Here is a 17,255-nt window from a genome sequence, read left to right as displayed (position 1 = left end):
TAGAAAGCCAAGCTCAGACTCAGGAAGACCAGAATTCAAATCCCAATTTTAAGAGACATCCTTGGACACATTCTTGGGCACATCACTTACTCTCTTGGTGATCTGAGCAGCACCAGCTACATTAGCAATCGAGTTCAAATCAGCACCATTAGTATTCGCTACCCTTTAAGAGAATTACAATCAGTATTTCAGAATTTCAAAGATTTGCCTAAAAATAGTTATTTAGAGGCATGAATGGAAATAATGGAGAGTCCCCTTCAACTCAATTTTCACAATTTTCCATTCGCTAAGCCAAAAGACTATCTGGTCTGGTGGAGAATATATATCAACAATACTACCATGATGAATATTTAGATTGAATAAATGCCACCCAATTTTGAGCTAACGATTTTTTAAATATCCCCAAATGCATCTATTTTTCCTATTTTAAACTGTCCTCATTCTATTTGTGTTTTATTTAAAATTTATAGTATCACCTAAAACAAAGTCATAAAAATGCTAGAATCCCACCTTCTGTAAGATACTTTTGTTCTTTCCAGCTGATAGTCTCTTCCCTCTAAGACAGGAAAGGAAAGGAAAGGAAAGGAAAGGAAAGGAAAGGAAAGGAAAGGAAAGGAAAGGAAAGGAAAGGAAGGACCAATGAAAGAAAGTTATTTAAATGAATGCCATTTCCTTGAGGGCAAGGACTTTACCTTTCTCTGTTTCTCTTGTGCTTAACATAGTGCCCTGGAAGTAGTATGAGCTTGATAAATGCTTGTTGGCTGAATGATTGGTGGACGTGGTTTGTTGAAAAGAATGCTGCAGATGAACTCACTTTATTGACCATTAAAATGTTTAGAATGTGAGCTCTTTGAGGACAGGGATAATGTTTTTGCCTTTCTTTGTATCCTTAGCACTTAATACAGAGCCTTGCCCAAAGTAAGAGCTTAATTATTGTTAATTGAGTGATCAACCAAAGTAGTTGTTTTAAGGGAGAACATTTCAGGGAGTCTAAGTAGATGGCCCTGTAATATAATAATATTGGGACTTTTTAAGCTATATAGACATATATATGAGATTTAGTTGAGTTCAGTTAAAATTGTTGATTTAACATAAAATTTTTTTGTTTCCCTTATATGAAGTTACCCAATTCACTGGACTTCATTTTTCACTTTTCAACCAGATGTTTTTTCTACCCTAAGACGCATCTCTAGTATTTTTAGCCAGCTTCTACACACAATCCAAAGAAATTCATTATAAAACATGCCATTAGAAGTGCCTTTACACAGTGGGGAAAGCTCTGGACAAGAAGCTAGATCAAGATTTCATTTTCAGTTAATTATAATTACAGCTGACATTTATATATGGCTTTAAGGCTTGCAGAGAGCTTATATACATTTGCTTATTAGAGCCTCATGGTATACCCCTATGAGGTGGGTACTGTAGGTATTATTGTCCCATTTTTATAGATGGTTAAGTGATTTGTCCCTGTTCTCACAGCTGGTAATTGTCAGAGATAAGATTTGAAACCAGGTCACTCAATACCTGGTCTTATATTGTTTCCACTGAATTATGTTGCCTCTCATGATTTTTTTGTTCCATATTTCATTTAAACCTGACAACAATCCTGTGAGGTTCTGCTTCTAAATAAGGGAAAGAGAAGGAAATAAGCATTTATACACAGCACCTACTCTGTGTCAGGTACTGTGCTAAGATTTTTTAAAAATTATATATATATGCATATATATATAAACAAATATTATGATCCTCACAATAACCCTGCAAGGTACATGCTGTTATTATCCCCACTTTACAGTTGTGAAAACTAGGCAAATAGAAGCCAAGTGACTTTCCTAAGCTTAAACAACTGGACAGTGTCTGAAGGTGGATTTGAAAACAGTATCTGAGGTTGGATTTCAATTCAAATCCTCCTGATAACAATTCAGGCTCTCTGTGCACTATGGTGCCACCTACATGAGTAACTATCTGGAAGTTCACATTTTTAAGCCTGTTTCTTCATCTATAACATACAAAGATTGGACTAAGTGACTTTCAAGATATCAATTTTACCAATTTTTGTTTATTTAGAAATTATTTATTTCTATGTAATCATTAGAATTTCTCAGTATCTTTTCCCCTGTCCCCTTCCAGAGAGTCATCCCATGTAACAACTAATATTTTTGAAGAAAAAAAAGGAAGGGGAAAAAACAAAATTGGAAGTCTGAAAATGTATACAATGTACCATTTCTATATATATCTCCAACCTTTTCAAAGGAATAAGGTGGGGAGGGAAACCTCTTCATGTCTCCACACTGGTGCCATATTTATTCATAATAATTTCACAATATTCATATTTGATTGTTTTGTGCCTGTTCTTTCCACTTACATTGTTATTGTCACTGTTCAATATAGTTTTCTTAGTTTTACTTAGTTAAATCTGCATCATTTTATTTCGATTTTTCTATGATTCTCTGTATTCATCATCATCACTAGTTCTTACTACACTGTAATCCACCACTATATTCCTGTGCCATAACTTATTTAGCCATTATCCAATCTATGAGCTTATACCTTGTTTCCAATCCTTTTCTATCACAAAAAAAAAGTGTTGTTATGATTATATTTGTTATCAATGACTTCCTCGGGATATAAGCCTAGTAGTGGAATCTCTGGGTCAAAAGAATATGGACATCTTAATCACTTTAATTGCATTATTCCAAATTACTTTCCAAAATGGTTATACTGATTCACAGCTCTACAAAAATGCATATGCATACACTACATGTGTGTATATGCATGCATTCATATATGTATATACCTATATACACATATATAAATTTTCATAGTTAGTCACTAGTTTTTTTTTATCATTGTTCAGTAATTACAATCATATCTGACTCTTCATGACCTCATTTGAGGTTTTCTTGGCAGAGATACTGGAGTGATTTGCTATTTTCTTCTCTAGTTCATTTTACAGAGAAGGAACTGAGGCAAACAGGGTTAAGTGACTTGCCCAGGGTCACATAGCTAGGAAGTATTTGAGGCCAGATTTGAAGTCAGGAAGATGAGTTTTCCAGGGTTCAGACCCAGCACTTTATCCACCATGTAAACTAGCTATTCATTATTAAACTCATTAGCCTCAACTCATTCACTAAGCCAAGAAATATGTATGTGCATGGATGTGAATATGTGTGTGTTATATTATATATGTATAAATATTAGTTGTCTATATATCTTGGATACCAAACCCTTCTCTAAGAAATTTTATACAAAGATGTTTTATCATTTGTACCTTTCCTTTCTTAGCCTAAATACATTAATTTTATTTTTGCAGAAGTGTTTCAATTTCATATAATAAAGACTAGATGACTTCTTAAGGCTTCTTCCAATCCTGATATTCTGTGGTTCAGTAATTCTAGTCATATTTGACCAAACTAGTTTTCCTTCAAAAATCATTGTTCTTGTAGAAGCACTCCACAAGGCCATTACTAAACTGTTTTCTATCCCTTTTCACCCACTAAAGTAAATAATCTGCTTTAACAGAATACTCAGGAGGGAAATAGGCTCCTTGACCTCAGAAATTATTAATCCATTGCATGAGAAGAAATGTTAAGGCTACAAAAGATAGCGATGTCATTTGTGTGATCCTCTGACCATGATCATGCCCACAATACAATCCTAGACCTTAACAAGCACCTGACTGATAAGATTAACATTCTTATGAAGCAGAATTGCAATGAACAATTGGGCACCCAAAGAATGAACTTAAACAAAATCTCCAGCTCTTAAGAAAACATAATTATCACTTAAACTAAAGAGCATTTATAAGCCTTTAATGTTTGACTTTGTATTTTGAGGCATCAGTGACTTTTATTGTTCTAATGAAAATGTATTTTCTTTTTCTATTTTTTATATTCTTAACTTTCATATATGCAAAAAATACCCCCAAATCATTCATTTGGTATTATGGAAAATTCTTCTCTGCTTTGTATCAAACTTTTAAACCAGGATTTCTTAACCTAGAGGCCACAGGGTATCCATTTCAGGCTGTCTATGAATTTGGATTAGAAAAATAATTACATCTTCATTTCCATTAACTTTTAGTTTCCTTCATAATCCCATGCATTTTATTTTATGCATTTAGAAACATTGTTCTGAGAGGGGTGGTAGGCTTGATGATACTGCCAAAGATATCTGTGACACAAAGAAAAAGCTAAAGAAGACCTGTTATATATTAAGGTAAAATATTATAATCATTTTGATAAAATTTGTTTTTTGTTTGTTGATTTGTTTTTAATCCAGATGGCCTGAAAAACAGGAAGGTGAAATTATATCATCTTGGCAAGCTCCGTTTTCCATGTATGCTCACTGCACATGTACCAAATCAATTTCCAATTCTTTTCAAAGACTATTATATTTTGAGCATCCCTCATCCACATGTGTTGAAAGAAACATATTTTTGAAGTACTCAACAATTGACCATTAAACAAAACTCAATTTTTTTATGACAGATGGTTTAAATGACCAAAAAACATAGAGAAAATTCCTCTCCTGAGTAAAACTATTCCAGATATTAATCCCCATGGCTTTCTGCTGAGGCCATTCATCATCATAATCCCTTGTAGGATAAATACCTGGTTTTCCTCTTGGTCCCACTGACAAATCTGCAGCACCTGCTCCAGCTCTTGGCGTTGCTGTTTCAGATACTTGTCCAACTGCCTTCTTCTGTCTTGTAGCAATTCAAGAAGGCTGTCAATCTTTAAGCAGCTGCTATGAGCTCCCTGAATCAGCTCAGAGTTCACATTAGGTCCATCACATTTGAATTTTTCTATGAATTCAGTCAGTTGTTGACTTTTGTTTAGGAGGGTTAGGGATCGTCCTAAGAGTTCTAAAAGAAAAAGAGATGGAAAACCAAATAACAGTGAGATCCAACCTATGTGTCACACAATACTCAGGTATTTGGAAATATTTTTGGCAAGGAAAATCTAGGTCACTAATTTCCTTCCAGCTCTAGGAGTCTGTGAATTTTTGAGTAAGTTGTTGCAATTTTCTGCTTTAATCAATAAAGGAAGGGATTTGTAATTTATCTTTTAAATTCCTTTCATTTATACTTTCCTCCTTTTTCTCCAGCAGAGGCAAGGGGAACCAAATAAACAGAATGTTATATACAATGCCAGAAACACTCTACCAGTTGTTTTTGCTGAACTATCTTGATTATAATGGACAGTTTATTGCAGAGGTGTGGATGATAAACATATTTAGAAATGACTGATATAAAAACAAAAGGTAACAATAAAACTTATCTAAAAGAATTTAAAATAAAAATTAACTTCTATGCATTATGAGTTATTTTTAAATTTTTATATATTTGAGGTTATTTTTAGAATTTTTCTATCCTAAAGAACATGCACTGTTGAGGACTACACACCATTTAGTTGAGGTATAGGATTTTCTTAAACATTTACATAGTTGTTTGTTTAAGTTTTTGTTGTTGTTGCTCAGTCATTTCAGTCATGTTTGCAGCATTTATACCATCATATTTTGCAGCCGTATCATGCCAAGCCTTTATGACTCACTCAGCAACATCTCAGAATTGTGCTATTACTGATAGTAAAAGGTTTAAGGAATGACTTGAGTAATTTGTTTCTCAAGCCCTTAAAAAAGCCAAACTCAAAACTCTGTTCTTGGATATGATTTTTTCATCACCACCAAATAGTTAACTTCTCTTCAGATCCCAGTAAGATAGTCTTATCATTCTCATTTTACAGGTGGAAACAATGAGGCACATGAAGATGTCTGCTTAAGGCTTTCCCATTAGTGGCCTCTTGGCTGTTGTCATGGGTTTCTTTAGGCTCTACTGCTTCAAATTCTGCTTCAGTAGACCTATTTCAACTGCCCCATGAGGATTATGGGTCTATGACCAAAGTGCCCTTTAGTCATCGGAAAACTAGCCCTGGCATTTGCCCTCAACCAACATTCCATTCATTTTTTGGGACTGCAGAGAAGCCCAATAGGTCCTCCTTCCCTGCTTCCATGACTCTAAGATTAAAGATGTTCTTTTCTGTGTCAGCCTGAGGAGCTGGGACTGCTTGCTGCTTTCCCCAACCCATACCAGAGGCTCCATGCAAAGTGGCTCATTGTTGCCTCAAAAGGAATTTGGAAAAAAAATACATTTGGAAGGAGGGGAAAAAAAGAAGCATCAATGACTAATCTCCAGCATTCCACCTCTATCCTCAAACCCTTTTGGGAAAGTCTCTCTTCCCACATCTCCTATCTATCTGGCAAAAATGTGTCTTTGATGGCCTCAGTTATGAAGCTCTTTTCAGTAAAAGCATCAATCACTGTCAGGTCTCCCATGTTAAATTTGCTGTGTGATGAGTGTGTCAGCCCAATGAAGATTGAATTGAGACTATAGAACCTATCTCTGCTACCTGAGCCCAATTCACTCCTCAGTCTCCTGAGTGGAATTTCATGTGATTCAGTTTCCTCCTCTTTAAATCCAACTAGATTTCTGCAATCTGATAGAAATGCATAATTTGTTGCTTTAATACTGAACCCTGGCATGTTATTTATAGTCCCAACCAGTGACAAGGGTCTGAACAACGACAGTCAGACAAAATTACACACAGGCATGTTGGGTTCTCAAAATCCGTTCAGGAAAAATTATCTTCTCTGCTCTTTGAAACTTCCTAATTACATGATGATTAGCAAATGGTAAATAATCACTGATAGCATCATTTAAGATCCTTAAAAACAGCATTTTAGAATTTTTCAGTGTGATTGGGATTGAACTGAAAGGAGATGACTGTCTAACAACCTCTCCATCCCACTCAGCGACATAACTAGAGTAATATAGTCAGGTCTTTACCTTATGGCACCAAAATTTAGAAGATACGTGCCCGCATTTGTAATCCCCTTGAACACTACCCCCAGCCCCTATGTGATTAAAACAATTAAATTTAATCTCAAAAGAACATGAAACTTAGATTTTGCTATCTTTTTCTGGATTTCCATGCCTAAAGTGTGGAGAAAGATGGGAAGTGAAACCCACATGCCTTTGCTTTTTTTTTTTTAATAGAAAGCTACATTAGTTTCTAAATGATACAGGACTTATTCCTTCTCCAGAGATCTTATGTAAAACTGGTTTTGCTCAATTGAACCTTAAAATAATCATTCACCGAAAATAACTACTTTCTCTTGTGGAAGTCTTAGCTCTATTGGTATGATCAGAACCGTACATTAATCATGATATGTAGAAGAAAAGAATTGAAAAATGCCATAAGTCTGTATTCCAACATTTGCTCTTTTGAAAACTCTGAAAGTACATGGTAAGTAAGCCAGTTATAATAAATGTATCTCTTGCCTTTAGAATGGTGTTCATGGAGTTGAAGAAGCAATTTTAAGGATTCAGCATTCTCAAACTCTTGAGTGTTCTGCAGAAAGTCTTCAGCTTGGTCTATTTTCATAGCAAACTAGAAAAGAAAAAGACAAAAAAGGGCATTTGAAGGAAAAAAAATATTCCACTATTTTGTACCTTCACCAAGGTCTTACTGAGTTATACATTCTATGTACCACCACACTGGCCTTCTTGCTATTCTTTGTACATGGGATTCTACTTCCCACCTCTATGCCTTTGTATATAGTATTCCTCATTCTTGGAAGACTTTCTTTCCACCCTGGTAATCCCTGGATTTCTTCAAGATTCAACTCAAGTGCTACTTCCTACATGAAGTCTTTCCTAAGCTCCCTAGCTATTGATGCCCCCATCTTTAGAAAATTACTTTTATCACCTTCGTTGTTATTTCTCCTTTTCTTGCTAAGAAAATAACATAACAGAAAAGGGGAAAGGATTCATTTGTACAAAAATATATTTCTAGCAGCACTTTTTATGATGACAAGAAAATAGAAATTAAGAGGATGCCCAGCAATTGGGGAATGACCAAACAAATTGTGGTACATAAACGTGATGGAATACTATTGTGTTATAAGAAATGTGAGGAAGGAAGGCTTCCAAAAAACCTGGGAAGATTGTATATGAACTCATGTACAGTGAAGTGAGCAGAACCAGAACATTATATAAAGTAAGAGTAATATTGGAAGTATGATCAACTATGAAAGGCTTAGCAATTCTGATCAAGACAATGATCTAAGACAATTATGAAGATGAAAAATCCTATCCACTTCCAGAGAGAGAACTGATTAACTCTGAATACAGATTGAAGAATACTTTTTTTAACTTTATTTTTCTTGGTAGTTTTTTTGTCTGTGTTTTCTTTTACAACATAGCTAATAGGGAAATGGGTTTTATATAACTTCACATGTATAATCAATATCAAATTCCTTGCCTTATCAAGGAAGGGAAAGGGAAGGGAGAGATTTCGGAACTCAAAAAAATTAATGAATGTTAAACATATTTTACATGTAATTAGGAAATATTTAACCAAAAAAATTGAAAAACAAGATCATGTCCTGAAACTGTCAATTTACTCCAAGCCCAGGGCATTCTTTCTTCTTTCTTTATATTCTCTGTTGGTGACCTCATCATCTCCCTTGATTTTAATTATAATCTCTATGCACATAAGCACAGATCTATATATCCAGCTCTATTTTCACCCTTGAGCTTCAGTCTCACTCTACCCAGCACCTACTGCATATTTCAAATGGACATCTAGACACACCTCAAATTCAAAAGCTATGTGGCACGACAGATTGAAGATAGGGTCTGAAGTCAGAAGAACCAAATTCAAATCAAGCCTCAGATATTAATTACTATGTGACTCTAGGCAAGTAACTTAAAAAAAAACACCTCTTATATGCCTCAGTTTTCTCAACTGTAAAAAGGAAGATAATAACAGCAGTAACTTCCCAGGGTTGTTGTGAGAATAAAATGAGACAATTGTAAAGCACTTAGCACAGTGCATAACACATAGATGCTTGATGACCTTTTCCATGAAAATAAATTATTATCTTTCCCTTCTCCCCCAAACCCATCTCTCTTCCAAACTTCTCTTGGTTTGCCAAAGACACCACTATACTCCCAGTATCTCTCAAGTCATCAACCTCCCTGTCACCTGAGACTTCTCTATCACCCTCATTCTGCATATGCTAGTACTTGCTAAATCTTGCTGTTTCTACATATACAACATCTCTCACATCTAAGTGCTCCTCTCATCAAATAGCAGCCCTTTTAATGCAGGCTCACTTCTCACTGAGATTATTGCCACAGTCTCCTAATTAGTCTCTCTGCCTCAAATCTCTCACTCCAGTCTATTCTTCATAGCGCTCCCAAAGTAATTTTTCTTAAGCTCAGATTTAACCATGCCTCTCCTCTACTCCACAAAATCTGACAGCTTCCTATGGCTTCTAGAATAAAAAATATAAAGTACTCAATTTAGCTTTTTAGGGTCCTTTACAAACTGCCTCTAATCTATCTTTTTAGCCTCAATGTTTATTTCTCATCTAGTATCCTAAGAATCAAGTAAAATAATTTTCTTTTTATTGCTCATATATTTCTCTCAATTTCCCATCTCCATGTTTTTATTCCCCAAGGTAGAGAGGAGAAGAGAGAAGTTAAGATAAAATTAAGAAATATATGTACATATTATATATGGAAGTAATTGAAATTTTGAATAATATATATACATATATTCTATGTTAATAATATAAAATGGTTATATTATTTCTAAATTACATATACACAGATCCATTTGCTAATATGAAATGAATCAAGTGTGTAAATAAGCAAGTACATGTGAACATGTGTTTCATGTAAGGGGAAGCCAGAATGAGGAAAAAGGAAAGAATGTAAGTTTTCTCCATAAAGGCTACAAAATAAGTGGATTCTTAGACCTGTGCTCAAATTGTCAAAAACAAATTTTGAAACAGTTTAAAGTTTCTGTTGTCCCTTCTTGTTGTTAAACAAGCTCATGACACATGAGCATGTCTTCTCCAAGTCTTTATTTCCTATAACTAATCCTCTGAGCTTCAATATTTGGGATCTATGTCCTGATTTTTGAATTTGAGGATGTCATATTCTTTGAAGCTGGTACTTTATCATAATGAAACAGCAATCTCACATCAAAATAAATGTGCTGCCAACTTGACAGGAAAGTTAAAAATGAAATTCCCAATAACTGTCTTTCTTTAAAATATGACATTTCCCATTTATAATGCTTTTTAAGAGACACATTTTGAATCAGGAAGCTCAAAGAGTCATGGGAATTAAAGAGAAACGAGGTAAGGCAGGAGGGAGAATAGAGAAGAGACAGTTAAGTATATTTTCTTTTAGTTTCATTAATGCTAAGAATGAAACTTTTAGCCACAACCCTTGGGAAAATACTCTTTGGTGTAAACTGTTATTTTTGTATTTCATTTCAGTATTTATTAAGCACCTACTTAATATAAGTAGGCAATTTTATTTATCTACTTATTAACATAAAGGACTAGAGTGGCTCTCTATTGCTCATTAGATCAAATATAAACTGTTTCTTTTTACTGTCTGTCTTAGTATCAGTGCCATGACAGAAGAATGGTTAAGACTAAGCAATTGCCCTTGATCACACAGCTAGGAGCATCTGGGCCTGGAGCTCTATCCACTGTGCTAGGTTCTAGCTGCTCCCACGGTTTCCTTTTAAAGTCTTGGACCACCTGGCCCTAACTAATCTTTTCAGCCCCATTATTGTCACTACCTTCCCTCTACTCTATGATTTAGCCAAAGTAGCTTTCTCTCTAGTCCTCACACATGGTCCTCCATCTCCTCCTATTTCTGTGCCTTTGTACTGTCCATCCACCATATCTGGAATTAATTCTCTCTTCATTCCCACTCAAAAAATCTTTTTCATCAAAACGTAGCTCAGGCACCACCTTTTACTTGAATTCTTTCCTGAACTCATTTAGGGTTAGTGATTTCCTTTCCTAACTACCCTATACTGATTCTCTTTATATTTATTCTATACATACATGCACATCTGTGTGTTTAAATACATGTAATATGTGTGTGTATTTCTTTTTTCCTCAACTAGAATACAGCCTCCTTAAGAGAAGGAATCATTTCATTCTCTATTTGAATTCCCAGTATCTACCAAAGTCCCTGGCACATGGTAGGTACTTATAAATGCAAGCAGACTAATTATGTTAGACATTGGTGAGGCTCTGAAGAGACAGGGTCTCTGATCTCATGAAGCTTTCAATCTATTAAGAAAAATAAGACATATTTACAAATAACATACACAGAACATTATCCAAATGGAATGAGAGTATCAAAGTGCTATGAGTCTGACGACAGGAAAAGAAGGTTGCTTCTGCCTTGGAGGGAGAGGAGAGACTGGTATTATTTTTTCTTATCATTTTTTATCATAATAAATTTTTTCCAGATTATGTCAACACATTTTTACAATATTCATTTTCTGATGTTTTGCAATCTGTATTTTCTCCCTCCTTCCTGACTCTCTCCCACTTCCAAGAAGTCAGATAATAATGATATAGGTTATACATATGTTATCATATAATACAGATTTCCATGTTCATCATATTGTGAAAGAAAACATATTGTTTTCACTTGAGAAAAATTCATGGAGAAAATAAAGTAAAGAATGGTACGTTTCAATTTGCATTCAAACTCCTTCTGTTCTTTCTATGACAATGGAGATCCTTTTTTTGCCCCCAGTCCCTTGGAGTTGTCCTAGATTTTTACCTTGTTGATAACAGTTAAGTCATTCACAGTTGATCATCATACATTCATTATAATATTTTGAAAATATCTAAACAAGTATGGAAATTATTTGAAAAAGAAATTCTATTTTTCCATGGGAACCTCCAGGAGGGAATAAAATCACCAGACCTGTATAGCTTAGAAGCTCTAAAGAAAAAATGGAGCTTAGGAATTTAATTTCTTTTTCCCCTCCTCCTACTATATTCAAAGATGAGAAACCGCATTCCCTACTACTCAGTTTTAGACTGAATGCCTACATTTACTAATATACAATACCAAGTCTGGGTTCAATAACATTATTCTTCAACTATGGGGAGAAAAATATGCTTCACTTTGGTGCTTTTCACAAAATGCTCATTTGCGAAAATTATAGAGCAAAAATATTTTTTAAATTTTAGTTTGTTAGTCCTTGGGTGTAACAGACAGGAATGGAGTTTCCCAACACAAACCTCTAGGGCATTTTCAAAAAATTCTGAAGTCAGTTTCAGGAGCTCTCTTCTCCTCTCCAGGATAGTGACCAGGGCTGCCCAGGCATCACCTAGAGTCTCAGCCATGGCCTCATAGACTTGACTCTGGTCCTTGTTTTCTTCTGCCGCCTTGTCTGCCTCTTGTAATAGGTCCCACACCCGATCTTCCAAAGCCTAGACCAAGAGAAAAAATAGTAAAATCATGAAGTATAAAGTAACCCAGACCAAGAACTCAAGTCAGACCTGATTTCCTTCAAAAGCCCAGACTTTTACAACTGTGGATACCGAGGACTCCCTCTAATGAGGCAGGTCACAAGTCCTCTATTCTTTGAAGATGATCCTCCTAATTGCTGTGGATGAAAATTCCATCCCCCAGGGGTCAACCTACTGGTGAGGAACGACTACAAACCACTCTAATCCAACATACTCACTTGGATAGTTACAACTGAGGCTAATGGAACACAGAGTCCAGCAGGATCTACCCAGCTTTTTTTTTTTTTAAACCCTTAACGTCTATGTATTGGCTCATAGGTGGAAGAGTGGTAAGGGTGGGCAATGGGGGACAAGTGACTTTCCCAGGGTCACACAGCTGGGAAGTATCGGAAGCTGGCTTTGAACCTAAGATCTCCCGTCTCTAGGCCTGCTCTCAATCCACTGAGCTACCCAGTTGCCCCCTCTACCCAGCTTTTGAATAGAGGTATGTCTGGTTATCATCCAAAGGGCATCTCCACTGAATTTGAAGTAAATTGGCCAAATGTTAATTTACACAAACATTTGAACCATTGATTTCCAAAGTGGGCACCATTGCCCCCTGTTGGGTGCTGCAGTGATCCAGAGGGTCGGTGATGGCCACAGGTGCATTTATCTTTCCTATTAATTGCTATTAAATTTTAAAAAAAATTAATTTCCAGAGGGTTAAGTAATATTTTTTCTGGAAAGGGGGCAGTAGGCCAAAAAAGTTTGGGAACCACTGATTTGAACAGATACATTTTGAGTAATTTTTTTTGCCTTAACACTGAAAAGTAACATAAATATAAAGGAAAGTAAGTGGAGGTAAGAAAATGACGACTAAAACAAAATAAATGAAAATAGCCACAATAAAGAAATTGAGCTGAGGTTATCAAATTAGAATGTCTAAGCTTCTCTCTGATGAAGGCATATGGTAGCACAGTACCCCCTCTTCTTTGAGGCATATGCTATAAGATTTAGTTACTATATTGGCTAGAGGCAGCTAGATGCCTCAGTGGATAAAAAGACTTGAGTTCAAATCTAATCTCAGAACCCCTGGACAAGTAATTTCACTAGCCTGACTTAGATTCCTCATCTGTAAAACAGAAAAATCATATCACCTATGTTTCAGGATTGTCATGAAAATCAGAAGAGATAATATTGCTTTGCAACTTTAAAACTCTCTCTATAGGCAAGCTATGTATTCCTAACCCCTTCATCTCATTTTGTTTCATAAGGCATGGTTTTCCAGGTAGAGAAAGGGAAAGGATATATTGAGAAACTGTCATGTAAAAATAAAGTTATTAATAATTTTTAAATATGGAAATATAACATGAGGTCAAGTCCTGTCCTCTGAAATCAGAAAGGCCTGACATTAAATCATAAGTCAGACATTTATTAGCTATGCACGATGTCAGACAAGTCACTTAACCTTTGCCAGCCTTGGTTTTTTCATCTATAAAATGGGGATAAGAATAACACCTACTTTCTTCCCATGTTTATTGTAAAGATAAAATGAGGCAATATTTATAAAGCATATTGCAAACCCTAAAGCACTAAATAAATATATAATGTCATATATTTTAGATATATTATATTATATATGCTTTATTACATATTTTAATTATAGTTTTAATAATAGAAATCATCATTGTACTACCTATGTGACTATTGGCAAGTCAAGTAATCTTTCAGCATCTGAGGTGACTAAAAGAGTCTAAATTTATGCCAATTTATAATATGATCTATTAGTTTTTTTAAATTTGAAAATATAATACAGATTTTTCTCTTTTTTAAGCCCTTATCTTCTGTCTTAGAATCAATACTGTGTATTAGTTCTAAAGCAGAACACCAACAAGGACTAGGCAATGGGAGTTGTGTCTTGCCCAGGGTCACACAGCTAGGAAGTGTCTAAGACCAGATTTGAACTCAGGACCTATTGTCTCTGGGCCTGGCTTTCAATCCACTGAACCACTTAACTGCCCCTAATACTGATTTTTCTTAAACATAAAGCTATGAGACAGAAGTCAGGTTTTAGAAGCTGAGCCAGCTGTTTCAAGGTCTTTTCTTCCAGTGCTCCAACTTCCTAAGAACATGCTCAGACAACATACTAGAGTACAATTCTAATGGTCTAAAAAAATCTTTTGGGGCTTACCATGTGCCTGGGAATATGGATATAAAGACGAAAATTCATTTCAAGAGTAGAGATATTTTAAATCAGTATGGTAGAGTGAAAAGAAACTATTTAGAGTAAGAACACTCAAGTTCAAGTCCCATTTATTAACTTGTGACCTTGAATAAAGCATTTAACTTGACCTTCCATTTCTTTACTTATAAACACAGGATAATAACATGCTCTCTATCTCATAGGATTGCTGTGACAATATGAAGGGATAATGTATATAAGATGCTTTGTAACCATACAGTGCTATTTAAACTTTAAAGAACAAGTTGTATTAGACTGGACATTATACACGCATTTCCAGCATCCTTGGATAACCTATCATGCATTTGATGCACTTTCTTGCCAGATAAAAGAAGGGAATAAACCTTATAATGAAATTTTTTCAGACATTCATAGGAGCGCCTGCATGACTTATCTAGCATGTAAATGCTATTCATGGATAACTCAAATCAGATTCTGCTGCAGATTAGGCTGAACACTGACACTCTCCTTGGGGACTTCTATTCTATAGGTGCTCTGTTTGCTGCTCCAGTATTCAGGCTGAACTATACAATCACAACATCCAAACCACCATGAGAGTCAGCTCCATTGTATAGCACTCGCCCTACTTTGTCATGAGAGTCATCATTTCTGGGCTATTTCCGCCTCCTCTGACATTCTTCAGATTATCGAGAGGATTGATTAACTTTGTCCTGTACATATTTTTCATCTTTTACTCTTTATCATGAAAATGGATTAACTTAGTTATGATTTCTCCTCTCATTTGCAGGTGCTATTTCAAGAATGTTTAATGAGAAGAAAAAAAATCCATATTACATATTTTAATATTCTAGGATAACTCATTCTCCTGATACCAATTGTAATAAGGATGGAAAACAGAAAAACAGGAAAGCCTCATGATAGAGATGGGACAGAGAATAAAAAATATTAGAGAGTGAATTCATTATAAGGCTAAGCAGAAGATGGTAATCACCTGGCCTGTTTCAGCTACTGCTCCATATTCTGCATAAAGGGGACAGGATTATACTGCATATCAGGTAAAAATGTCTTTCTGAAGGGATGCTGTGGGAAATATTTTTTCATATTATAAACCCTCTAACCCTTAATAAATTTTAAATGGCTCTGCCTAGTTTGGTTGAGTGTATTCCAAATTGGGGTCATGGAGGTGTCCTGGAGCATGCTGGAAGTTAAAACTATGATGGTGTCACCTGCTTGCTGACATTACTTACCTCTTCTATATCACAGATTTCAAAGCCAAGTTCCTTGGATGACTAGTGGTCCAATGAAGTGCTTTAAGGGATTTGTGAACCAATGACCTCTTGCAATATTTATTATTATAATGGTACAATGTTGATACTTTTATTTCTGACATGAATTAATAATTGATTGGGGGAATTTAATTTGGGGAGAGAGAAACCAGCAAAGATGATATAGTGAGAGGAAGTCATGTAACCTAGCTCTCTACCACAGCTCCTCCAACAAAGAGTGAGGGAGAGTACGTGAACAAATGGCAAGCAGGAAATCCAGAGAAACAATGGGTGCCTTTTTCTGATCCAGACTGGCACAGACAGCCAAAGTCCTGTGGGCACTGGCAGGAAGGGAGAAAGGCAGAAGAGCCAAGCTAGGGAGACCATAGGTCAGTACTAGGGTCAGCAACTCTATGTCAGGAAAGGGATATTTGATCTGTAGCTGTGTCATTCTGATCCTAGATCAGGATCATAAAACCTTCTCAGGAACTAACACTGAAGCCTGATTCTGTGTACCCAGACCAGAGGTGAGCCTGAAGTTCTATTGCTGAGACCCTGCCAAGCTAACAGGGATGAGGTACAGCAGCTTTATCTACTGGAGCTCCAGCCAGGAGTATAATCTTGCAGGTGGGGAATGAATTTTTAATAAAATAAAGGGATTCAAGTATTTCTAATGAAAAGACAAGAGTTAAGTAAAATCTTTAATATGGTAACTCTAATCAAGAGATAAATAAAAGGATAAGAATAGTTGATCAATTCAAAGGGTCTCTATAAGGCGGAAGTGTTTCCCTTCTAATAGAGCAAGCAGAAACAAATGTTACCTCAGAACCCTAATAGTATCAATGGTCATAGAAGTTACAAAAGATGGAGGACCTGAGAGTAGTTTTATTATGTTTAGATCCGCTGGAGAGGCAAAAATGGTAGGAAAAGGAAGGGAGGTAAGGAAGAGAAATTTCTGTTTCAAACAATTTGAGTGTTTAAGAATACTAAAGAAACATGGAGGTAGGAGTGAGAAGAATGGATCACTTGAGCATCACTTTCATCTGAAATGTACAAAGGAAAGTAGAGCACATGCATACATGCACATACATGCACACACACACACACACACACACACACACACAAACTGAAGTTCATGAAAAACTATATCCAGTGCAACAGGGAGATTGAAAGAAGGGAGAGGAGAGAATAAGAGGGAAGGTAAATTAATTGAAGCATTGTTCAGAAGCAAAACCAGTTCCAACCTGGGAGGGTGGATAATGAAAGGGAGTTTAAAGGACAAAAAGGGCATGAACATTCTGTCAGGGTCTGAACAAAGGAAAGAGAAGAGTGAAGGAGAAGAAATCAGATCACATCATTTTTTTTAACATTTATTAATATTCATTTTTAACATGGTTACATGATTCATGCTCCACCTTTCCCCTTCAACCCCCCCCCGC

The 17,255-nt window shown here is 35.7% G+C and overlaps 1 protein-coding gene across 1 annotated transcript in view; it reads right to left on the bottom strand.

Annotated features, from left to right (window-relative positions):
- The window catches only part of CCDC141 (coiled-coil domain containing 141), a 280,596-nt gene that overhangs the window by 212,136 nt on the left and 51,205 nt on the right, over positions 1 to 17,255 (bottom strand). The window contains exons 3-5 of the mRNA XM_044669079.1: positions 12,139 to 12,330; positions 7,343 to 7,451; positions 4,614 to 4,867 (exon numbers count right to left, since the gene is read on the bottom strand). Coding sequence (XP_044525014.1) covers positions 4,614 to 4,867; positions 7,343 to 7,451; positions 12,139 to 12,330 — 555 coding nt within the window. The remainder of the gene's footprint in view (positions 1 to 4,613; positions 4,868 to 7,342; positions 7,452 to 12,138; positions 12,331 to 17,255) is intronic.

Source organism: Gracilinanus agilis, chromosome 3 (assembly GCF_016433145.1).
Source record: "Gracilinanus agilis isolate LMUSP501 chromosome 3, AgileGrace, whole genome shotgun sequence".
Taxonomy (NCBI): domain Eukaryota; kingdom Metazoa; phylum Chordata; class Mammalia; order Didelphimorphia; family Didelphidae; genus Gracilinanus; species Gracilinanus agilis.
This window is presented reverse-complemented; position numbering and strand designations above follow the sequence as displayed.